The following is a 23,846-nucleotide window of genomic DNA, read 5'->3' as shown; positions in this document are numbered from 1 at the left end:
CGTGGTGGGGGCAGGGCTCCCCTGGGAGTCGACACGGGCCGAGGCCAAGAGGGCGTGCGCGGGACCACGGCCGGGGGCGGGGAGAGGAGAGCGCCGGGAACGGAGCCGGGGAGAGAACCGCGCGGGGCCGCGGCCGTGGCGGGAGAGCCGCGCGCGCCCCGGAGGCAGGGAGAGGCGGGGAAGTTGGGAGACGGAAAAGCAAGTTAGAGACAGTCCCAGGGGGACAAACTCAAAAGAGGGGGAAGCGAGAGGGAGGGTCGCGTAAACTGAAAAAGCGGGGGGATGAACCGGGGGAAGCAAACACCGACAGGCCAGAAATCCCGTAGGAGCAACACGGAAGGGCGACCCAGGCCAGGTGGGGGATTCCGGGACGTGCGCGCCTGGCTCGGGCTCACTCAAACAGCCCAGCTCGGGAGACCTTGGTCACCAGCCCCCTGGCCCCCGAGACTCGCGGGGGCGGGGGCCCCGGATCCCTGGCGAGGCAGGAAGGGGGCCCCTGGAGCTCACGCTGCAGATGGCCCCTCTGATCGGTACCCGCCCGCCAGCTCTGCTGCGTGAAAGTACTTTACGGCCATCCACTCGAGGACGCATTGTGCCCGTTTCACACACGAGGAGACCCAGGCCGAGTTACTGTTGTCGAACCTGTTAGTAAAAGTTCGTCCTCTGAGAAAACTCAAGATTGGGAAGGGCGGGGTGTGCGTGTGTGTGTGCGTGTGTGTGCGCGCGCGCGCGCGTGTCTTTTATTGTGGACGAGGGTTTGCCTCCGATGGAAAGTTGTTTGGAGGTGGAAGGAAGGCGTCCCCCCCCCCAACTGGTGGTCGCACGGGCGTCTTTTGGAGGGGTGTGCCTTGAGAACTCCCAGTCTGCAGGGGTGACTCCCCACACTGGCAAGGCCGCTGTGGTCGAGGGGGTGCCCTGCGTGACCCTCTGTTACAAAGGCCTGGGGAGAAAGTTCACTTTTAAAGGGGATCTCGGTGGGCTGGGTGCCCGGAGTGCAAACACATGGGGGCTGAAGTCGTTGCCGCGGGGTGCGGCTCTACCCAGGCGGAAAGTTGACTTCTGCGGGCTGCGGCCGCGCGCTGGGGCCGAGGCGGACACACTGCCCGGCGCACCGACCTGCCCCGTCGGACGGAGCTCGGGGGAATCCCTGTGCGGCGCGTTCTGGGGCCGAGGGGCCTTCCCGGCCGGTCCCGTGAGCTGGGCGGCTGCGGGCGCCTTTGGCACGGTTGCAGCCTCCCGCTCGCCGTGACTCATTCGCAAGGGGCGGGGGAGGGGGGCTTCCTGGAAGCGGTGACGAGGAGGCTCGGCCCGGACGCCCGGGTTCCTCTCTTGTAACCAGGGTTTGTGTCGCCTGTAAACACAGCCTCGGGGACAACGGGAAAAAGGGGGAAAGGGGAGGTGCCTGCCGCCCGCCTCCCGGCCGGGCTCCAAACTCCGGGGCTGCTATTGGGATTGCGGCGGTAGGGAGAGCGGGAGGTGGGGGGGGGGACACCCTGGGGTCCCCGGAGTGTGGCTCGGCTCCGGCCGCGATCCCAGAGGAGTTTCGATTGCCTGGAGACAGGGAGCATTTCCCATCCCTGAGTCAAGCTCACCCCGTCCCCTCTTCTATCTGCTTAGTCATCGGCCCCGAGAGCCAGGACGCTAGGGATTGGGCGACGCTCTTAGAGGCTGGAGGGGGCTCTGCGCGGGGAAGGGCCGACCGCCACCCAAACGCAGGGGGTGGGAGCCAGGGCCGCGGGCCTCGCCCCCTCCTTGCTCAGATCTGGGGGAGGACGGGGCAGCTCTCCAAACCGCCTCTTTGCTCAGATCCCGGACACCAGGCCCCCAGCCCCTCCTACGTCGGACCCACCAGCCCGGGCGCCCAGCCCCCCCTCCCTCTCCAGCCCGAGCCCCCAGCCCCTCCTCCCTCCCACCGAGGAGCCTGGCTCCCCCCGACCCCGTCCAGGCCCCGGACGCCCGGCCCGGGAGGAAGTTCGGGGCTGGACTCCTCCCCGCTCCCCACGTAGCCAGCGGGAAAATCCGTGGCCCCAGCGGCGGCCGGGAATCCCCTCTGGAATGACGGTGGGGAAGGGGATGGCCGGGGTCCCCCGCGGGGTGCTGGGGGCAGCTCCCCGCCCCGCGGAGGGAGGAGGAAAGGGGCGGAAACCAGAGAGGCTAAAAATACGGCGAGCACTTCCGGCCAAGGGGGAGGGGAACGGAGAGCAGTTTCCAGAAAAACAAGCGGGGACGGGAAACGCGGGGGTGTGAGAGTCGGTGCGAGTGCGCGGGCGAGCAGGGGAGCGTGTACTCGCGGCACGTGTGCGCGCCCGGCGTGCCTGGGCGTGAGCGGGCGCGGCCGAGGGTGCGAGTGCGGGGCCAGCCGGTGGGCGGGCCGCGGCCGCCGTCGTGTGGCTGTTTGTGTGCGCGCGCTCCGGTGTGGCCGGTGCACAGTGAGGGGGACGTAGGTGTGGGACACGAGTGTGTGAGCCCCGTTTCCTGCGTGAGGACAGGCCCGCCTGCCGCGGCTGCGCGAAGGGATGTGTGAAACCACCTGCCGCCGTGCGGTTGACTAGGCTGCTTGAGCATCCCTGGCTGTGGGCATGTGTACGCTGCAAGTGTCTTCCAGGCGGCATTCGCGGCAGCGTGCGACTTACATGAACTGCCGCACATCTGCGTGTAGCTCTGAAGCACTATGGGGGCTGGAGTGACCCCTCGAGGAGCGCGGGGTCAGGGGTCTGGCTGCCCTGTCTTCTGGCCGGAGGAGGATCTGTGCGCCCCCACCGGGAAGCCCTGTGCCTCAGCGTCTGTGGGACTCTAGGAGGCTGGGCCCGGTGCGGGGTCGCCGGAGCTGTGTGTGCTGTGACTAGTGTTCCCAAGCGTGTGTGTCCTTATCTGGGGGGAAGCTGAGAACACGGGAGGCCAGAAATCTGGTTGAGGTTCCCTCTGAGGACCAGTCACAAGGCAGTGAAACTGGTGAACTTTGGTTCCTGACGTCTAGGGCGCACATGACGGGGAGGGTGGCCGGTCACTGTTCGCCCCCTCCATGGGCCCAGCCGAGACACACACGCACACACTTGTACCTGAGAAGCATTATCTAGCCGCAGCTAAGGCTACTTTCGATAATGTTGAGCTGAGCGGAGGGCTGAGTCAGCCAGTCATGGGCAAAGTCTGCGATGGGGTGAAAGATAGTGGGTTAAGTGGTGATTAGAGAGTTGTTTGTATATTCGTGTGGTTGGATTGTTCCTTTAGAGTCTGTTTGGGGGACTGTCACTGGGACGGAGAACCTGGGGACTCTGTGATTGTAGGATGGTAGGTTCTGCTGTTCTCTGCTGGGGGAGAGGGGGCCACCGGCACCCATGTCCCCAGGGTCTGTTTTGCCCTCTGTGGCCATGCATCTCAAGTGCCCACTTCCCTGGAGTGCGTGGTGGGGCACCAGGCCGTGTAATCTCCCTCTGGTCTGATGATCTAGTAAAAATCTCCACTAAGGTCCTTTGTGACCTTCCGCAACTTCTACCCTTGCCCCCTGCACTGTGGTCCAGGCCTCCGCATTGTTCCACAGACACATCAGCACATTCCTGCCTCGAGGCCTTTGCACTCATGTTCTTCTCCCTGGGATGCTCTTCCTCCAAATGCCCACACGTTCTCCCTGGGACGTTCTTCCTCCAAATGCCCACATGCCTACTCCCTCGCCTTCAAGCTGGCTCCAGTTCAGCCTCTCAGTGAGGACTTCGTGACCTCTGTCAAGGACTTTTATCCCCCAAAGTAAATCTTCTCATCTACTTAACAAATAACCCACGTAACATCTATTTACAGATCATAATGATAATGAATACCCACGGACCGCCACCCAACCTAGGCTCTCAAACTAAAGTTTTTTTTAACAAAGTAATGCCAATTTCCATACATGTGCCCTGCATTTGTGTCACATTTATTCCTGTGGGCAGCATCTTCAGCTAGTGCCCAGAGAGGCCTGCTGCCCTTCCTGGGGGTCTGCCCTACATGCCTGCCTGGGACTTCAAGGAAGGAACTCCCTGGGGTGTGTACACACACACACACACACACACACACACACACACACACACAGGCTGGCCATTTCCCAGGACTCTAGTGTAGGGACTTGGGCTCTGGCTGAATCAGAGGTCTTCACAGACCCAGGCTTTCCTTGCAGATGTGGAGTCCAGGACAGGACGCCTCTGGGCTGCGAGATGGGAACCAGGGCACAGAAGGTGTTGGGTGGGGCAGTCCCGCAACCCGGCTGACTCACCCCAACAGCTGGGCCTGGGCTGGTAGCTCCGCCTTGCACTTGCCCAGGCCTGAAAGCCATGGCTGGGCTCCCGAGGCTTGCTCTCAGGGAAAAGGGGAGCCTGGTGGGCCACTCCTTCCCTGAAGCCCCCTCCCCAAGGCCTGCTTCCGGGAGCTGGGGCCCAGGCGCCTGGGTTCTTCCCCAAGACTGATGATTCACCCCTGCTGGGGCCTTTTCACTTCTCCTTTGGGGCTAAAAATACAGGGACCCAGGCATCCAGCTGGGCTAGGCTTCACCACGGATTGCACAATGCCCCTAGTTTGAGTGCTGCTGACGCAGGCTCCGGGTTCGGGTGGGGGAGTAAGCTGCTCCCAGACCAGGCATGCTGAGGTCAGGGCCTAGAACCCCTTCACTTCCCCTTTCCTGGGCTAAGGACTGGGGGTGCTGGGCTGACAAAGGAGGTGCTGGGGATCCCTGGACTTGGCTGTGGCCCTTGGAAATGAAACTCCTTCCTCTAGCCCCAGGTAGCCTAGGGGTCTGGCTCCCAGAATCTAGCCCCCTTCATACTAGAGTCCCAGTTAGAACTGGGAGAATAGAGCAAAAGGAGACTAAGACAGAGATGGTCAGAGACAGGGAAACAGGACCAAAGAGGTAGAGAAATGGACAAAAAGAGACCCAACGAGAGGCAGACAACAGACACATGCCTTAGAAACACACAGAGAAACGGCTAGAAAAGGGAGCAAATACAGAGAGACCACCCCCAAATGGACAAAGTCAGGAAAGACTGAGGGAGAGAGGCAGGTCAGGGCTCTTTGCCCAGGCAGGCTGGGGCCGAGCCCTGTAAGAGGTCATCAAGGGGGGGGGTCCAAAGTGCATCCTGGGCTCGGCAGGACAGGACCGCAGGCTGCCAGGGGAAGCAAGGACCCGCCCTGCGCGCCCCCTGCTGGCCTCTGCTGCCCCCTGCTGGCTCGGGCCACAGAACTCAGGCGGGAAGAAAAGTCGGAGACGAGGCTGCTTTGAGGTCACTCTTCATTCCCTCCCTGTCCCCTTCCCCTGGGGCCTGCCCCACTCCCAGCCCTGCCAGCTCACAGGGTGCCCCCAGGGCCTGTAGGTGGTGCCGGTGTCTTGCCTGTGACCTTGTTGGCACAGTCCAGCAGAGCGGTGTGAATGTCCTTGGCACAGGCAATCTGGGCTTTGATGACTGCCAGGTACTGCGGGTAGGGCAGGCTGTCAGGCTGTACTGCATCTGGTTTGGTGGCTGTGGGCACCAGAGTTGGCGAATGCTTGGCACTGTCGCAACTCTGAGACAGGCACTCATGTGCCAGGCGCTGTGGACAGGCAGGCAAGGTGTGGTATCAGTGTCCCTCCTGGTGCTCCCAACTCCACCCCAAGGGCCAGCATGGGGTAGCTGGCTGGGCCTCTGGACTCCCAGGGGTTTGCAGTCAGAGCCTGGCCCTGCTGGTCACTTGCTGGGTGACCTCAGGCATGCAGCTTCCCCTCTCGGAGTCTGTTTCCTCCTTTGGAAAATCAAATGGGTTTAATGACTACCTTTGCTGCCTCATCGGGTGAGAACCGTGAGAACAGTGTGTGAGACAGCCACAGGTCCTAGCGCTTCATTAAGTGCTAACTGATGAATGTCAGCTGCTATTGCTGTGACTGTCCTAACTCCAGCCTTGACTCTGGCAGTGGCTTCTCTGATGATACCTGCTTCTGGTTTTCCTCCTTCTCTGGCTGCTCTAAGAACTTCTTATTCTGCCCAAGCTTTATTTTTTAAATTTTTAAAAATATTATTTATTTATTTATTCATGAGAATACACAGAGAGGAGAGAGAGAGAGAAGCAGAGACACAGGCATAGGGAGCAGCAGGCTCCATGCAGGGAGCCTGATGTGGGACTCGATCCCGGCTCTCCAGGATCACGCCCTGAGCTGTAGGCGGTGCTCAACCGCTGAGCCACCGGGGCTGCCCGCTTTATTTTTTTTAATGTTTATTTTCTTTAAAGATTTTATTTATGTATTCATGAGAGACACAGAGACACAGGCAGAGGGAGAGGCAGGCTCTCCGCGGGGAGCCCGATGCGGGAATTGATCCCAGGACCCCAGGATTATGGCCTGAGCCAAAGGCAGACGCTCAACCACTGAGCCACCCAGATGCTCCTGCTCAAGCTTTAAACGGGGCAATTCCCAGGTCCCATCTCTTCTTGCTCTCATGCCCTCTAGGGGCTGTCCCACCCACATGCACTACACAGTTCCCACCTCCGCAGTAACATCACATCTATATCCCCAGCCTCCCCTGAAATTCCTGAGCTGTCACACTCTCCTCACCAAACTGTTCCTCTTCCTGGGTCCCTGTCTCAGGAATGGCACTGCCATTCCAACTACAGCCTTGGGCCTCATCCTGGAGAGGACTCCTCCCATAGTCCGGCAGCCCCATGGTGTGTTAACGAAGCCTTCTGAGCAGCTTTCCCATCTGTTCTTCCCCACTTCCTCATGGCCCTGTCCTGGTGCAGCCTGGCCTACCTGAATCCTGTCCTGGTGGCCTCCCTGGGCTTCCAGCCTCCACTCTTGGCTCCTCTAACCCATCCTTCACCTGGCAGCCAGAAGTATATTCCTAAAAAAGCCAGCAGGGCCATGTTCTTCCCTGCTTAAAACCCTCCATGGCTCCCCACCACCCTCAGGGCTATATTCAAAAGCCAACAAGCCCTGGGGTGGCTCAGTTGGTTAAGTGCCTGACTTTGGCTCAGGTGATGATCTCTGGGTCCTGCCATCAAACTCTGTGTCAGACTTTGTCCTCAGCGGGGAGCCTGCTTCCCTCTCTCTCTCTCCCTCTGCCGCTCCCCCAGCTTGTGCACGTGAGCTGTCTCAAATAAATAAATCTAAAAAAAAAAAAAAAATCCCACAAGCCCTAATGCATATTACACCTCAGCTAAACTGAATTTCATGACATTCCGATATGGGAAATTAAAGTAGAAGCTGTCCCTTATGGTGGAACACCTTTCTACCACCACCAGACTTCTCAAATTCTGACTTTTCCTTCAAACCAAGTTTAAAATGATGATGATGATGATACTACAGGAAACGTTTGCCACATGCTTAGTACCATGTTGTTTTTTTACATATTTGATATTGCTGTCTTTCCCCAAAATCCATTTCTTTTTTTTTTTTTTTTCAAAATCCATTTCTTAAAGGAGAAACCCAAAGGTCACAAGTAGAGATTGGTGATCCATCTGATTCCAGAGTCTGTGATCTTAACCACCCACCCTCTTCCATTTTTGCTCCAGTCAAAGCTCCAATGTGCTCTCTACCTGTAAACTTCCCTGAGCCACTCTCTCCCTGCCCTATCCTTGGCAGAGTCAGGTGCCTTCTCTGGGCTTCCGCAATCCCCCGAACTTCCCTCATTTTAATCCTGACTCCTCCTGTGCCTCTTCCATCCTAGCCCTGACCACTTTGAGCTGTCACTATTTGGGGAGGTATGTCACCCCACTGAACTGGAAGCTTAGTAAAGGCAAGGATCAGAGCAACACCATGTCCCCAGCATCAGTTGAAACACAAGAGTGGCCCATAGGAGGTGCCCCATGTGTGCCGACTGACAGGGTTTCCAGAGACCTGGGGACTGAGGCAGGGCTGTGGTCACCCAGCGTCTAGGAGGCCCCTTACCAGGCAGAGCTCCAGCTGGTCACAGAGTGCGTAGAACTCCTCCAGACACTTGTCAAAGCGCTGTATGGGTCCATCACTGCTCTTTCTATAGTCCAGGAGAAGAAGGTGACTGGAGAATGAATTTCCAATCTCTGGGACTTCAGTGTCTACCCAACCAAGTATCCATCAGGAAACCAAGTTTAGGCCCAGAAACCCCAATGCACGGCCTAAGGGACTGTTTTAGAAGAGGCAAAAGAGCAAGGGTGGTCGCTAAGGAGTGGGGCTTGAAAATAGAAGGAAGTGGGCCTAAGTGGGTGGGGATCCGCGTGTGAGTTTCTAAGACTAGGGAGAGCGGCTATACTCACTGTCCGTTGTCAATGTTAGTGTTCTGAATCAAGTTCTGGGCTGCGACCTTCATCAAGGTCTAGTTAAAAAACAAAACAAAACAAAACAAGGCACGAAATAGAGAAACAGAAGGGGGTGTAGATCTGCCAAAAGTGCGTTTCGTAGATCTACACTCTTTCCTAAGATCTATTCAATTTCAAGCCTTCTCATCACTTGGCACCTCTCCTGTCAATCCAGAGTAGCAGGATTTTCCTAGAAGCCCGCTCTCACCGAGGGTCCTCCCAGTAATCTCCGACAGATCTTACACTCCTGCCTCAACTACCAATCATGGAAAGAATCTCTGTACAGGCCAGGCTCTTCCTCGCGTATTAACAACCAGAGCCTTATTTTTCCTTTAAACTCCCTCCCACTCGGTTCCGGCCATTCCCAGGCCCAACATCCGCGCTGATCCCGCTCACACTGTCAATCTGCAGAGCCTCGCTTTGGCCTCATCAAGAGGACCAAACGTCATTCCCCCTTCCTGCCTCTCCAACGCTCCTTTGCTCTCTCCCAGACTAAAGAGGCCCTCTGCCTTCCCCCTTGGAGTCAGAGAATAAGACCCCTCTAGCTTCTCACAGCTCCCGGCCAATCACCTGTAGACTCTCCTTCAACTGCGGGATGAGCATCTTGTAACGCTGCACTGGATCGAAGTCCTGTTGCTGTTGCTGCAGAAGCCCGCTCTGGGCAGGCCCCACCAACTGTGCTGGTGGTTGCGGCTGCTGTTGCGGACCCGGGCCACCAGACGAACCCGGACCCGACACACCCGCGGCAGACGAAGCAGCGGCAGCTTGCTGCTGGGACGCGGCCATCTTCCTCGCCCAGCGCGCCGGAAGTGCGCCACAGGAGCGTCTCTCCCGGTTTCTTCTTGGCGTCTCTGTCTCCAGGTCCCGTTTGCTACTTAGCTCCGCCTCCCAAGCCACTCAGCCAATGGGAGGAAAGGATAACCCCCTCTCCCTCTCCTCCCCCTTGACTCTCAAATTAGACGTCCACATTGACGATTGCCAATCACAAGAGGCTGTTCCTCCATCGCCCCGCCCCTTACCCAGCCGTTTGCCAATCCGGGTGTGGGTCTAATCCGGACTCTATTTCCCAGAAGGGCTCGCGGCCTGAGGCGACCTGTCGGGTCCTCAGCGTCTTGGCGGCAGTTGGTGGAGCCGGAGCTGCGAGTCCGTCTTTGGCGCTGCCTGCTCTCGTTTAGCCGAGTCTCCACTGGCACTCTTCTCACCAGGCGACCTCATTTCGACCCTACCCCGACTGAGCGCGGCGCCAACCCCGAGGCCTCCCTCGGATTAGGCGTCCGCCGACGTCGGCACACCCCTCCGCGTCTCCCCGCGGCTCAGCAAGGACCCCGTCCGGGCCTCCTTCGCCTTGTCGCCATGGCGCCAACCATTCAGACTCAGGCCCAGCGGGAGGATGGCCACAGGTAGGCGCCACGCCACCTGGCTGTTCCGCTTGCCTCTGGGTGTCTCCAGGTTTCGGCGAGGCGGGCGGGCGGGCGGCGGGGGTGGGGCCGGGCGCGGGTGTCTTCCTACGACGCCCCCGGCCCCCGGGTCTGCCCGTGATGTGAGACCCTCGCCGCGAACGCCGTGACGTCACGGAGCGCTTACCTTTGACAGGGGTGGGTTCCTTCAGGGATGGGGTGTTGTCCCCGCTCCCTGCCATGGAGTTCAGGGATTAGGCTATGGGGAGACTGTTTAAAAGGGATTGTGCGTTTATTACTCCAGTGAAGCATTTCGAGAACCCCTTTGCCAAAAGCGATTGAGCACGTAGTTCTACTAAAGCACTTGAAGACTCTCCTCCAAGAGCGACTGAGCAGTTGGCTTCATTCAGGAAAGCGTTTGCACTTTCCCTAGGAGGAGCTGAGTATTAGGCTCCTTCCGTTAAAGTACTTGGAGCACCCCTGCCCAAAGGATTTACCATGTGTCACCCCCACCTTCCCTTTTTTAAAAACTTGGGGAAAAAAAACCTCCTTCATTCTTCTGTCCGGTTTTTTCCATCTTTGTCAATGTGTCTCTCTTACCTACCAGGCCCAATTCTCACCGGACTCTGCCGGAGAGGTGAGCCCCATTGTGTTTTCCCAGAAGGGGTAGGCCAGTGGGGGCTGGGAGCAGAGGTGGGGCAGCAGGGGCCAGGTTTTGAACCACTGTGTTCCCAGGTCCGGAGTGGTCTGCCGAGTCAAGTACTGCAACAGCCTCCCTGACATCCCCTTCGACCCGAAGTTCATCACCTACCCCTTTGACCAGAACAGGTGAGGCGGAGATGGAGGTTGGTGAAATACCTCAATTAGATCATGAGTTCCTTGAGGGCAAGGATTGCTTTTCTTGTTGACTGCTCTTTTCTCAGCACCTAGCAGCAGGACAGTAGGTGCTCCATAAATACTTGTTAATGAATGAAACAAGCAGTGTCCAAGTCTCTTCCCACTGAAGAGCCAGGCTTCTGGCCCCAGCGTGGGGGACAACTCCCCATTTTGAGTTCCTCCCTGGAGAGGCTTAGGCTCTGGGAAGCAGGGATGTGAGGGGTAAAGCTGGAATCAGGAAGCCACAATGTGTGTTTCCCCACCCAGGTTTGTCCAGTATAAAGCGACTTCCTTGGAAAAACAACACAAGCACGACCTCCTCACTGAGCCAGACCTGGGGGTCACCATTGACCTTATCAACCCGGATACCTACCGCATCGACCCCAATGGTGTGTGGGAAGGCAGGGAGGACCTGCTCTAGGCCAGCAAAGGTCAGGTCCTGCCTCACGACCCTCTTGTTCTCCCTTAGTACTCCTCGATCCCGCTGATGAGAAGCTTTTGGAAGAGGAGATTCAGGCCCCTACAAGCTCCAAGAGGTGAGTGTGCTGAGTGGGACTGGAGACGTCAGGTGTGTGTGTGTCTGTCTGTCTGTCTGTCCATAATGGGAAGAGAGTGGTGGGTCCTAAGTGCCTAATACTCTACCCCAGATCCCAGCAGCATGCGAAGGTGGTGCCATGGATGCGGAAGACTGAGTACATCTCCACTGAGTTCAACCGTTATGGCATCTCCAATGAGAAGCCTGAGGTCAAGTAAGCTGTGGTGGGTAAGGAGGGAAAGTGGAGATTTCAGGTGTGTCCAGTGATCTCTAAAGGCCTCTCTCTTTACTTGTAGGATTGGGGTTTCTGTGAAGCAACAGTTCACGGAGGAAGAAATCTACAAAGACAGGGATAGCCAGATCACAGCTATTGAGAAAACTTTTGAAGATGCCCAGAAGTCGGTAATTGAGGGACTGGGGTAGGATGGTGGTTGCAGGCAGAACAAGGTGCAGCACAACTCCATGTCCTCCTCTTCACCAACCCTGTTTTTGCCCCCACTAGATCTCCCAGCATTACAGCAAGCCCCGAGTGACACCGGTGGAGGTCATGCCTGTCTTCCCAGACTTTAAGGTCAGATCCAGGGCAGGGAGGCAGCAAAGATAGCCTGCCATCGCTGCTCATCCCAGTCTAATGCCAGTGTTCTTGCCCCAGATGTGGATCAACCCATGTGCTCAGGTAATTTTTGACTCAGACCCAGCCCCCAAGGACACCAGTGGTGCAGCTGCATTGGAGATGATGTCTCAGGCCATGATCAGGTAAGTAAGTAGCCCCACTGCCCACCCATGTTCCTCACTGCCCCTTTGTCCTCACTCTTCATTTTCTCTTCTTCCATCCAGAGGCATGATGGATGAGGAAGGGAACCAGTTTGTGGCTTATTTCCTGCCTGTGGAGGAGACACTGAAGAAACGAAAGCGGGACCAGGAGGAGGAGATGGACTATGCACCGGATGATGTGTGCGTGGGTTGGGGTTAAGTTTTGGGGATTGAGAATTGGGTCTCCTTTTTTCCCCTCATAAGGAAGAAATGGGGTGACCTTGTTCCCATCATCCTCATCAGGTATGACTACAAGATTGCCCGGGAGTACAACTGGAATGTGAAGAACAAAGCTAGCAAGGGCTATGAGGAGAACTACTTCTTCATCTTCCGGGAGGGTGATGGGGTTTACTACAATGAATTGGAGACCAGGTACTTGGTACACTCCTACCTCAGATTAGCCTGGGCCTGCGCTTTAGAATCCTGATCCTGGGGTACACAGGAACTACGCTGCAGGTCATTTGTACATAAGGATTGGTCTCTCCTGCATTTTAAACAGGAGCAGTAGAAGCCTGCTCAAGCATGGGAGCTGGACCGAATTCTAACAAAAAGAACCCAGGAAGGAGATTGAGCCTTTCTGTAGGGTAGATAGCTAAATTCAATCTGATAATAAGAGATTTCATGTGAAAGTCAGCATAAACAAAATACAGAGTAATACATCAAATTAGCATAAATATCTTAAATGAAATCTTGGATATCCAAGTTAATAAGGTGACACCACCACCCCTATCCCCCAAACAAACTTTCCCCTGAGAGCTAGACGTTTGTTTACTTACTCCTGTGCTAGGGCCCTCAGTATAATGTAAGCGTTGGGAAAGAAAGCGTGACCTTGAGTTTGTTTAAAGCAAGAGATCCCAAACTCTGATCACATCCATGTAGAAGGTAGCACAGTGGGCTGGTGGGCTCTGAGTGACCTGGAGCTCTTGACAACCTCCAAGAGCACCGTGACCTGGTCCAGCAAAGGGCTCCATCCTATTGTTGCTATGCTATGGGAAGGAAAAGGAGCCACAGTTTAACATTTTCCCAAAGCCAGCCATCTAGATTCTGTGCTTTTAAGTGCTGGTAACTAATTCACCTTGAAATCTCTTATGTGCACACATTTGTGTTGTGTGTGTGCACGCACCTGTGTATACACATACACTTTATAAATACAGGGGACTTGTGGAGCTATTAGCCTTCCCTTTCCCTTACCCGACCTGAGTGTAGTTTCCTTCATTCAACCCACATTGTTTCTGGTCTGTTCTGGACTAAACATTGGTGAGATAGTAAGAATCAAGTCAGACTGGATCCCCCTCTGTGGTCTTTAGATCCATCTTCCACATACCCCTCCTCACCAACTTGCCCACTGCAGGGTCCGCCTGAGTAAACGCCGGGCAAAGGCTGGGGTTCAGTCCGGTACTAATGCCCTGCTTGTGGTCAAACACCGGGACATGAATGAGAAGGAATTAGAAGCCCAGGTAACAAGCATCACTGGCCCAGGGCACCCACGGAGGGTGGGAATGGGTAAGGAGAGAAACAAGCCTAACAGAACACTCTCTTCCCCCTCAACCTTGCTGCTTCTAGGAGGCACGGAAGGCCCAGTTGGAGAACCACGAACCCGAAGAAGAAGAGGAAGAAGAGATGGAGACGGAAGAGAAAGAAGCTGGGGGCTCAGGTAAGCTGGAGAGGCCAAACCCCAGGAGTCCTGGAAGGGTGGGAAACTGGGTCTCACTTCTCCCTGCTTCCTTACAGATGAGGAACGCGAGAAAGGCAGCAGCAGTGAGAAGGAAGGCAGCGAGGATGAGCGCTCAGGCAGTGAGAGTGAACGCGAAGAGGGTGACAGGGACGAGGCGAGTGACAAGAGTGGTAGCGGCGAGGATGAGAGCAGTGAAGACGAGGCCCGGGCTGCTAGGGACAAAGAGGAGATCTTTGGCAGTGATGCAGATTCAGAAGATGATGCGGATTCTGATGACGAGGACAGAGGCCAAGCCCGTGGCAGTGACAACGATTCGGACAGTGGCAGTGATGGGGGTGGCCAGCGGAGCCGGAGCCGCAGCGCCAGTCCCTTTCCCAGTGGCAGTGAGCACTCCGCCCAGGAGGATGGCAGTGAAGCTGCAGCTTCTGATTCCAGTGAAGCTGACAGTGACAGTGACTGAGTCCCAGGCCCTTCAGGGTTGGTGCAGACACGATTATAATAACGCGAGCATTATGCGTAGGAAGGCACTTTGAGTGGTCTGTTTGCGAACCCTTCGCTTTGTTTCCCTCCTCTCCTCCAGGCCTTGCTGTTAATAAAGCCAACTTCTTTTCCCTTTACTTCCGCTCCCAGCCCTATGGTCTCATTCGGCTTCCACCTCTCCTTCCCGCCCTGTCCCAGGAGCTCGATGGCCTCAGCCTAAGGCCTCTAGGTTTTCCATGAAATGTAGCATAACAAAGGTCAGAATCCTTTTTTGTTTCTTGTTTTTTTTTTTTTTTTTTTTCCAAAATAAGCCCAGACCATTAAACAAGTGAAACTCCAACAAGTAAGTCTTCTCCAACAGCGAGAAAAACTGTACAGTTACTCAAAGCTGATTCTGCCAGTGGGGCTGGGAATAGGGAGGGTGAAATCATGGTGGGGGACAGGGGGCTTGGGGGGGGGGCTGGAACAGAAGAGGGTCAGGGTCCTGCTCATCAGAGTGGGGCCGCCTGCGTCCTGCACACTCTGCTGTCAGGTGGGGGGAAGGGGGCAGCTCTCGCCTCCCATTGTGTGTGTGGGGGGGTGTCCCTCACCACCTCCCAATGCCAGGCAGAGCCAGCTCACCCTGATGGGTAGTGAAGACGACAGGACTGGCTGGGAGGTGGTGAGGGTCCTGTACGAGGGACACCCTGCGGATTCCAAACGAGGTGGCCCCTGTCCATCCCACTTCCCGGGGCTATTGGGAGGGGGACTGGAGAAGCCCTGGGAGCTTGAGGGGAATGAGCAAAGGCACAGAAACATGGAGGGGCCGGGGTGGGGGACTTGCATAGGTTGATGAGTGTGCAAGAGGTACATAAATAAACCTGACACCCCACCCAGCCCGGCACTGGGAGAGGAGGTGGGGACCTTAGCAGATCCCCAGGGCCACCCCACCCCCTGGCTTCCTCCCCCTCCCTGGGCTCAGAGCTGAGGGAGGTCCAGACCAGGAGGGCAGAGGCAAGAAGGTCTGGGGAATGGGCTGAGAGTGCAGGGAGGGCGGTGGTTTTAAAATTTTTTTTTTTTTGGTTTTTTGTTTTTTCCCAACATTTTGTATCTTTAATAACATACACAATGGTTACCAGCCATATTCATAACAAAAGTTATTCATAAAATGTATCTAAAAATAACATTTTTTTTCCTTTTCGGTGTGAAAAGCTTGAGAATGTCCCAGTGGGGGGTGGGGTGGGTTGAGTGGGAAGAGGGGGTTGGAATAGGGGACCCTGGCTTCCCCACAGCCTGAACCCCCAAATCCCCTCCCTCCACCTGGGCCCCAGCACAACCCCTCAGCAGGAACAGAGACCAGAGGGTCTGTGTGACTCCACAGCTGGGACAAATCTCTGGGTTATGATATAGTGTTCCACTTAAGTGAGGTCATGACAGAATGGGGGAGTGGGGAAGGATGAAAGAAAAGGGGTGGGGAAAGAAACCAAAAACCAAACAATCCCCTTTCCCTTATTCCTTACCCCAAGTCTTTCAGCAACCAGACCTGGGAGTGGACAAGGGTGTGTTGGTTGCGGGAAGGGGATGTTAAGGCAACAGACTTCCTGACCTCACTGGCTGCCCTGGCTCCTGGCCTTCAACCTCTGCATCCGGGGAGCCAGGACGGGGGAAGCGGGGAAGGGCTAGGGGGTCTGGAGGAGGGGGCTCTGCCCTCTCCCCTCGTAAATTCAGGCTCCCCCTGCCACTGTCTTGGCTCAGAGAGAGGCCTGGGGATTCTAAAAATGAGAGGGAATGATCAGAGAGAAAAACCGTTAAGAACTATATAAATATGCATCTTAAATAGGCCTAAGAAATTAATTGTAGAGAACCTCTGATAAACAGGGCAAAAGGAGGTGAGTGAAAGGAGGGTGGCTCCTGTCCTTGGGGAATGATGGGAATGGGGAAGAGAGGCAGGTGATAAGGAGAGAGAGAGAGGCTCCTCTCCTCATCTACCACCTTCTCCTTAGCTCCTCTCAAATAACCCAGGAGAGCAAGTGGTCAACCCCGCTCCTCTCCCCAGATGTCAGATGGTGCTGAGCAGGCCCCGCAAGACAGGGGGAAGCTGCTCCCTTAGGAGGGGCGGGTGGCCAGCAGTCTGGAGGAGGCAGGGGTGGGACGGGGCCAGGTAGGGGATGAGGGAGGGAAGGAGGGGCAGTCAGGCTAGCCAGTCCCTGCTCCCTTTATCCTGGCTGCCCCCTACCTCCCTGAGCCTCAGCAGGGATCCCTCGACGGGCCTGGGAGTGAGCAAGGCGTGTGCCAATGTTAAACAAAAGTTAAAAGGGTGAGAGAGTAGAAAAATACTAGAATGTATAGCTGAGCCAGCCCACCCTCTCGCTGTCGCGGAGAAGCCCGTTGGGGGTTGGCCCCCGCCCGCCGCCCAGGGAGCCTATGGGTGCGCTGGGTTGTGGGTCCCGTCAGATGGTGGAGGTTTTGTCTGTCCCATCTGTGGTAAGAAAGGGAGGAAGGGAGGAAGATCAGGAAGTGGCGGGAGGCCCAAGAAAAGGCGCTCCGGGAGCCTGTCATCCCAGTCAGGCCCTCCCTGGAGGCTGGCCTCCCCTAGGGACCCCTCAGGATGCTCTGAGTTGCTCAGTTCAGAGGCGGAGACGCTGCTGGGTAGGTGGGAGCTGGGTCAGGGAAAGAGGAAATGCTCACCACCCAAGGCGTGTTCTGTCATGCTCAGACACAGAGACTCCAGAGTGGGATTGATCTCCAGGTCAGGCCCAGGGACCGGGCAGTCTGTGGGGGAGAGAACAGAGGCAAAGGCTGAGCTGAGGCTGAGAGCAGAGCCTGGGAGACCGAGCACTGGATGGGCTGCCATGGGGGGAGGGCTGACAGGGATAAGAGGGAGGGAAGGAGGGAGGGAGAGGCAGGAGACAGAGGAACCGCATGTGAGACATGGCACACGCTCTGATGGGAAGTATGATCGGGCAGGGGTGAAGGACAGTCGGGCCCGGGGATGCACAGAGCAGGCAGAGGCTTAGCAATGAACAGAAAGCCTGACTAGCCGGCTAAGGGAGTGTGGGAAGCTGAGGGCGCTTCCTGGAGGCCGCACCCTGCATGTTGCCTTAGGCACAGTCTGGGCATTGGCCCCAGGCACTGGGCAGCCCCATACTCCTTGACTGATGACCTGCTCTGTAGTTGGTGCAGAAGCTTAATTAGAACCCTTCCCAACCCCACTTGGACTTGCTCCCCTGGGCAGGATGTCATCTGAGCAGGCCCGGCAGACAGGGCAAATCAGGACAGCAGTCATGGGGTTTGTCCTCAAATCACCTCTAAAGGGCCTCTTGTTCTGGTGTCTGGGAAACAGCCCACTCCTGAGCAGAGCTGACCCCACCCTACACTGCTTAAAACCCCTTCCTTGGCTCCTCACTGCTATGGGGAGGAAGCCTGAGCTCTCTGCCTGGGTTCAGAAGACTCTTCTGCTCCCACTCCCAGCCTCACCTGTCATCACATCCCCAGTGAACTCTGAGCTCAGGCCACGTTGGGACACCTAACTGGCCGTTCTTAGCAAGTATACATTTTTTTGACCTTGGGCAAGTCACCTCTCTGAGTCTCAGATTTATGACTGACATGATGGGAATAACACCAGTGCCCTCATGTACACAGCCGGGAGGAACTGATTTGATGGAGTAGGAAAGCTGTCGGATACATAGTCCAGCACACAGCATGCCAGTAAAAAGAACTGTTTCAACTTTTTGCTTGTGCATTTCACCCATCCAGTCATTTAGCATCCGGTTACAGATGCCTACCATGTGCCAAGCCCTATGCTAGGATGAACACAGTGGACAGGGTCCTCTGCCTCTGACAGATGGCAGTTCACATGATCTCATAAATTGAAAGCCACTAATTTGGCACTTTATGTCATGAAGACCTTAGGGTCACCTACAAGTCTAGTTAAAAACAAATTTTTAAAGTAAACTCTACCTCCAATATGAGGATTGAACTCCTAATCCTGAGATCAAGAGTTGCATGCTCTACTGATGAGCCAGCCAGGTGCCCCATCTCCCACAGCCTTCTCTGCCTTTGCAGCCTCAGTGGCCAGCAGCAGGCCCAGCCCAGGGCAAGAGACACCCCCACTTGGCAAGCAAGGCCGGGCTAGCATTTCTCTCACCTCCCTCTTGCCAACTTCACCCTCATTCTGATCTCTCATCTCTACACTGTTCTATGAACAGAGGAAAAACAGTCATCTCACCTCACAGACCCTTTAGTGTGGAACCTGGTTTAAGAACTGAAGTCTGCTGGTTCCTGCATGAAAGAATCCCAGTGGACTGGCAGGCAGGACTCCCCCCCATGGAAAACTTGATGCTTTGTCTCACCCCTTCCACCCCTTCCAGACTGAGTATTTTAGAGAGGAATCCTCTAGGGAGATGGTGACGGAGACCAGCAGAGACACTAAGACTGTGACACAGGAAGGAAAGGTGTGGAAATGCGGGGTTGGGAGTAGGGGAGAGAGAAGACAGAGAAAGCAGGCAGGATCTGAGAAGGAAAACTGCAGTGGGGGAGAGGGGAGGGTATAAGAAAACTCATGATGTGGGAAGATGGGTACAGAGTGATGGGAGGTAGAAGGAGGCGCTGGAAGGATAGTGGGAATGGGAATGAGAGAAGGGCCACCTAAGGGTGTTGTCGAGGCGGAGCCCCAACGGTGGGGGCAGCTTACCTGGAGGGAACATGAGAATGGCCTGGGGCGATGAATGGACCGGGAGGGAGTGGGTGCGCTGCACAGAGCTGCGGCTCTGGCTGGGCATGCTGTTGCTGCCTCCAGGGTTGGCAAACCACAGGTTCTACACAGGGCAGGGGAAAACAGAAAGTGGTGAGTTGAGTGGGAAGAAGCCCAGGCCCAGGCCCAGGCTCGGTGGAGCTGGCAAAGGAGCCTCTCCCATTTAAGCCAGGCCCAGGTGCAAACACATGGACATGCACAGCTCAGGCACCACCACCCCAATCCCAGAAGCGCCAGGCCCACTGCTTCCCGCTGGCTCACCTGTCGGCCCTGGCCCCCAAGGCTGGGGCTAGTGAGGGCATGTCGGGGGGAGATGCCCCCAATGCCAGAAGGGCTCAGAAGGCCCATCCTGCCGGGTGGGAGGGCCCGGGGAGGCATTGGGAACTGCCGCTGGGTCCGCCGGGCCACCCCCATCCCCACAGAGCCAGCTATGGGAAGGGAGTTGGAGCCAAATGCCCAGCTGTGAAAGAGTAGAAGGCAGGGTGTCAGTTTAGGTGGTTGGGGCCCCTCTCTGTCCATCCCTTCCTCCCTTCCCCTCCCATAATCCCCATGGGAAGAACAGAACACAGACCCGCTATGAACAAGGACTCCCTGTCCAATCCTTGCATCACACACACTGTTCTCCTGCCCCGAGGTACCCTCAGGACAGAGATGGGAGTGGACAAAGGTTTCCTCACATCCACTTACAGCAGTTCTCCTAACTTTAATTCTCAAGTGTGACACTTAGTATTTGTGGAGAAAAGAGACTTCACAACCCTCTACACACAGGTGAGGAGGACAGGGGACAGGCAAAGGGCCAGATGTTGCTTCTGTCAGCTCAGCACCCTGCTGCAGTGGGAAGAACACCCTGATTTTCTTCCGAGAAAGTCTTCACTGGGTGACTTGTGTAAGGTTTACCCAGTGACTGAATGAGGACAACCGATTCCCAGCCCAGAACGCCATCAGCATACTGAGCACTATCGGTGCCTTGGAAAGGAAGGTTCCTACACTCTGGCCGCCTGCTTACCCTTTCTGCTGCCGGTAGTTCTGCATCTCTAGGGCGGCTTTGCGCGGGAAGGTCCGGAGGAGCTTCAGCACTTGCTGTTTCCAGGACAACAGCCGTTTCTTCTGCGTCTCCGTGAACGCCTAGAATTGGGAGTGTGAAGCAGGGAGGGTGTGCCTTCCTTTCTGCCTTCCATTCACCCACCCGACTGCCTGCCTGCTCTGTGCTGGCAATGCTGGGATGCAGCAGTAACCTGCGCACGCAGAGCTCACAGTTCATTTTTTTTTTTTTTTTTTAATTTTTTTTTTTTATTTATTTATGATAGTCACAGAGAGAGAGAGAGAGGTAGAGACACAGGCAGAGGGAGAAGCAGGCTCCATGCGCTGGGAGCCCGATGTGGGATTCGATCCCGGGTCTCCAGGATCGCGCCCTGGGCCAAAGGCAGGCGCCAAACCGCTGCGCCACCCAGGGATCCCTTTTTTTTTTTATTTTTTTATTTTTTTAATTTTTTTTTTTTTCTTTTTAGAGCTCACAGTTCAGCTGGGGAAAAGACACACATGCGATCTGAACGGTGATGAGCACTGTGGGGGAGAAGCCCAGGAGGCGTGAGAAGCCCAATCTGTTGTGAGGGGCCAGTGTAGGCATCTGAGGTGCACATGTCTGAACTGAGAGCTGAGAGACCAGCAGGAGGAAGAGGAAACTGGTTCCCCAAAGAAGGAATATGTAGTAAGGCTCTGAGAAGGAGAGCTCATGGCAGCCGCCAGGGCCAACACTGGTGAGATGAGGGCTGGGGAGAGAGGGTGAGTACAGCCGGGCTGGGCCCTGAGGGCCACAGTGAGGAATAGGGATGCTGAGAGTGATGGGGGGAGCCTTTTCCTGCTTGGAATCCTAGAGGAGGCCTTACCTCATGAGTCAGGCACTTTTCAATGAGCTGGAGGTAACTGGTGATGTTCTCCTCGTCTGGTCGGGACACCAGCAGCTGGGTGCACACTGAGGAACAAGGGAAAGGGAGGAGAGTTAGCCCCAGCATGTTCTCTGCCAACCTCTAGCTTCCTCAGCCCCTGCTGGCCAGCACAAAAGTTGGAAGAGGACCAAGGCTGTGTGAGTTCTAGCTATGTGTGAAGCATGATACCTGGCTGCCGTGAGAATATATAAAGCCCACCACAGTGGCTCAGAGAGGTTGAATCACTTGCCCCAGGTCACGTGGCTAAAAGGATATGGACCCAAGTGTAAAGTCTGCTATGCCATGCTGCCTCAGGAAAGGCCAAGACCACTAGGAGTTTCACCAGACTTATCCTGTGGCCTTTAGTCCCCTGTGAAGGAAGGAACCAGTGGATTTGCCTCATACTGTACACGATTTCTAACAACACACTGTCCCACCTTCTGCTCAGTTTGGAGACACTGGAATAGTAAGTAAGGGTTCTCTCCTACCATCAACCTGGACACACCTAAGGGCAGGGCCTCACTACTCTCGGTCTCAGCACTCTCTGAAGTGATCTAATCCTCAGGTGCTTTAAAAAATTTATTTATTTATTTAGATTTTAAAAATTCACTTATTCATGAGACACACAGAGAGAGAGACAGAGACACGAGCCCTGAGCCAAAGGCAGATGCTCAACCATTGAGCCATCCAGGCATCCCCCCAGGGTACTTTAAAAAGCTCTGCTCCCCATCATTTAACTTCGATTTGATGACTGGGTCCACTTGGCTCCCTGTCCAGAACTTCTTGCCGGGCCTTGGGTTGTCTCACCTTTGCCCATCACCCGTGTAAACTGGCTGGGGATGTCTCCGTCGGCGACGGGAGCTGGGGCTGGCTCACTGCCATCAGTGGGAGCCGGAGCTGGTGGAGGGGGGTAGCTCTCTGCAGCTGGAGGGTCCTTGGACTCAGTGCCCTTGTCTGTGCCGGGGTGAGCCAGGGGAGGCTCAGCACCTGGCAGTGGTGGCTCCCCCCGGCTCCCATCCTTGGCAGTAGGGGTGGTGGCAGCAGCAGCAGCCACAGTGGCCTGGAGGACGCTGTAGGCCTTGATGGGGGTGATGATTATCTGCTGCAGCTCCTGCAGAGCATTTCGCAGATTCCCGCCTTCCAGCACATCCTGAGTGGGGAAAACACATCCAGGGTCACACGCTGACTGCCACAGCTCCATAGAATGACTATACAAGTGGAGTCAGACAGACCTTGGAGAGGGCTTGTGGAACCCTGAGTCCTACCACTTAGAAAAGGCAGGTAAGGACACTGCAAGCTCACACACACTCAGGCACACATACGTACACACGTGTATACACATATTCCCTTTCACCCTCCTTCAAAGTGGAGTTCCATGGGGCTCAGGAGGTGGTCTGATGCTGGGGCCTCAGGGTCCCACAAGGATGAAACCAGGAAGCAAGTGACAGGGAAAGGGGAAAAGGCTGCAAAAACGCAGATATGGAAGGGGAGTGAGTGGTGAGAAAGTAAATAGAAAGAGAGATCATGCACACAGGGAGACGTTCTGCTCCATTGGAAATACCAGTCAGAAAAGGAAAACCCAAAGGAAACAGAAGGATTGAGTTAACAGTGACAAAGTCTGGAGAGAAAGACCAGGACACAAACGGAGGGAACCCTCTCAGCCACAGGCAGGTAAACCCTGTGATCTAACTTGTTCTTGGCCTCCCGAGGGCTGGGGAGGCCCCCAGGGAGGCCACCCAGAGCCACTGGGAAGTCAGCTGGGAGATAGGGATACCAGGTCCTACCTTCTCCAGGGACTTGAGGACACTCTGTCTCTCACGTAGCTTCTGGATGCTCAGGGCTATCTTGTGGCGGGCACCTTTGGTGACATTCTGTGGTAGGGGCAGAAAGGGACAGGAAGCTGGAATGAGAAGCTGAGGTACTTGGGGTGCCCTAACAAGGCCTGAAGAGACACCAGAGGGTTGGGCTGCATGGGTAATGTCAAAATGGTGTTGTCCCCAACACCTCCCTGATGGTCCCTTGGGGCTTCACCTGAGACTCCAAATGCTGCTCAGTCAGTGTCATCATCTCCTCGTAGCTCATCTGTGAGAAGAGGGCTGCATACTTGTGCAAGCGGAGGCTCTTGAGCCATGAGGGCACATCTGTAGAAAAGGAGAGCAAGAGGTCAGGGGTCTGGACCTTGTGACTACGGCAGAGGAAGGGTCATGGGAGGGAGCAGTGTTTTGTAGTTTTTAATGTTCCATACATGGCGGGACCCCGAGGCCCCAACATCAGCCCACCTTCTCCTGAGCCCCATGGAACTCCACCTTGAAGGCGGGGGTGGAATATGTGTATAGAATGTTACCAGAGGTAACATTAAAAACTGCCGAAAACTGGGAGGAGTGGGGAAAAGCCAAGGGTCCATAAGCCACTTCTTCTTCTGCCCAGTCACACTCTTCTAGGCGGCCTTCCCTCATATCAGGACATCTGACCCTTCTGAGCTGCTTGACTGGATATATATTAGAAGGACCTCACTGATGTCCCTATTAGTCTTCCTGGAACCTCTGTTCCATCAGCTATTGCTGTGTCAGGCTGGGGTGTCTGAGGGCAGGGGTTTCTCCCTCATCAGACCAGGGCCTATAGGCATCTCTCTGCAGATGAGAGCCCTAAAGGCAGGGACTCACTCCCCTCAGACCTGACACTGCCTACAGTAGGGTAGAGAGTAATGGGACAGGAAGTTGGAAGCTTCCCTTCTGTCTTCTAAGCTATGCAGAAGCCTCTCTCCAGAGGGTCCTAGGGCTGTCCTCCCCTGTCGTACCTTTCATGCCACTGCCGTCCTCCTGGAACGTGTTCCGGCTGGAGCCCTGCTCCTCCGTCTGCTCGCTGCCAGAGGAGGCCACGCTGCTCTGGGGCGAGAGGGGTGCGTGGTCGGGCGTGGTGAAAGCAGCCCGGGCCCCGAGCTCCTCCGGACTCGGCCACTCACCAGGGGCCTGGGGGCTCGTGGGGATGAGCGACATGGAGCGCTTCAGCGGGCTGGGGTGAATTTGGCAAGGGAGACCTGGCCAGAGGGGGAGAGGCAAGAGGTCAGGTTTGGAGATCTGACCAGGAGATCATGCCCCCCGGTTGGTGCGATGGATGGCAGCTCAGCCCCAATATCCAACAGTGGGAGGGG

The 23,846-nt window shown here is 55.9% G+C and overlaps 3 protein-coding genes across 4 annotated transcripts in view; 1 reads left to right on the top strand and 2 right to left on the bottom strand.

The window, feature by feature from the left end:
* Positions 1–1,943: 1,943 nt before the first annotated feature.
* PAF1 (PAF1 homolog, Paf1/RNA polymerase II complex component) lies at positions 1,944–14,175 on the top strand. The gene is made up of 15 exons (XM_026010078.2): positions 1,944–2,061; positions 9,333–9,662; positions 10,267–10,296; positions 10,395–10,487; positions 10,803–10,924; positions 11,005–11,071; positions 11,183–11,284; positions 11,367–11,472; positions 11,573–11,641; positions 11,723–11,826; positions 11,908–12,024; positions 12,127–12,255; positions 13,235–13,340; positions 13,447–13,537; positions 13,615–14,175. Exons 2-15 carry the CDS (start codon positions 9,616–9,618, stop codon positions 14,016–14,018), a joined length of 1,587 nt encoding a protein of 528 aa, XP_025865863.1. The 5' UTR covers positions 1,944–2,061; positions 9,333–9,615; the 3' UTR covers positions 14,019–14,175.
* MED29 (mediator complex subunit 29) lies at positions 4,914–9,048 on the bottom strand. Of its 2 annotated transcripts, none has more exons than XM_072752257.1 (4): positions 8,833–9,048; positions 8,221–8,279; positions 7,877–7,961; positions 4,914–5,480 (listed from the first exon to the last, which is right to left on the bottom strand). In XM_072752257.1, exons 1-4 carry the CDS (start codon positions 9,046–9,048, stop codon positions 5,205–5,207), a joined length of 636 nt encoding a protein of 211 aa, XP_072608358.1. In that variant the 3' UTR covers positions 4,914–5,204. The 2 variants fall into 2 exon arrangements, with proteins under 2 accessions (XP_072608358.1, XP_025865864.1); XM_026010079.2 differs by having other exon boundaries at positions 5,235–5,550.
* Positions 14,176–14,367: 192 nt separating the features above from the next.
* SAMD4B (sterile alpha motif domain containing 4B) overlaps positions 14,368–23,846 on the bottom strand; it is a 39,574-nt gene continuing 30,095 nt past the window's right edge. The window contains exons 4-13 of the mRNA XM_072752230.1: positions 23,493–23,732; positions 22,727–22,836; positions 22,480–22,566; positions 21,503–21,845; positions 20,657–20,742; positions 19,777–19,895; positions 19,032–19,230; positions 18,711–18,834; positions 16,706–16,789; positions 14,368–16,496 (exon numbers count right to left, since the gene is read on the bottom strand). Coding sequence (XP_072608331.1) covers positions 16,468–16,496; positions 16,706–16,789; positions 18,711–18,834; positions 19,032–19,230; positions 19,777–19,895; positions 20,657–20,742; positions 21,503–21,845; positions 22,480–22,566; positions 22,727–22,836; positions 23,493–23,732 — 1,421 coding nt within the window. The 3' untranslated portion in view covers positions 14,368–16,467. The remainder of the gene's footprint in view (positions 16,497–16,705; positions 16,790–18,710; positions 18,835–19,031; positions 19,231–19,776; positions 19,896–20,656; positions 20,743–21,502; positions 21,846–22,479; positions 22,567–22,726; positions 22,837–23,492; positions 23,733–23,846) is intronic.

This window comes from Vulpes vulpes, chromosome 1 (genome assembly GCF_048418805.1).
Source record: "Vulpes vulpes isolate BD-2025 chromosome 1, VulVul3, whole genome shotgun sequence".
In the NCBI taxonomy this organism is placed as follows: domain Eukaryota; kingdom Metazoa; phylum Chordata; class Mammalia; order Carnivora; family Canidae; genus Vulpes; species Vulpes vulpes.
Note: the sequence above shows the minus strand (reverse complement) of the source record. Positions and strands in the feature narration are given on the sequence as shown.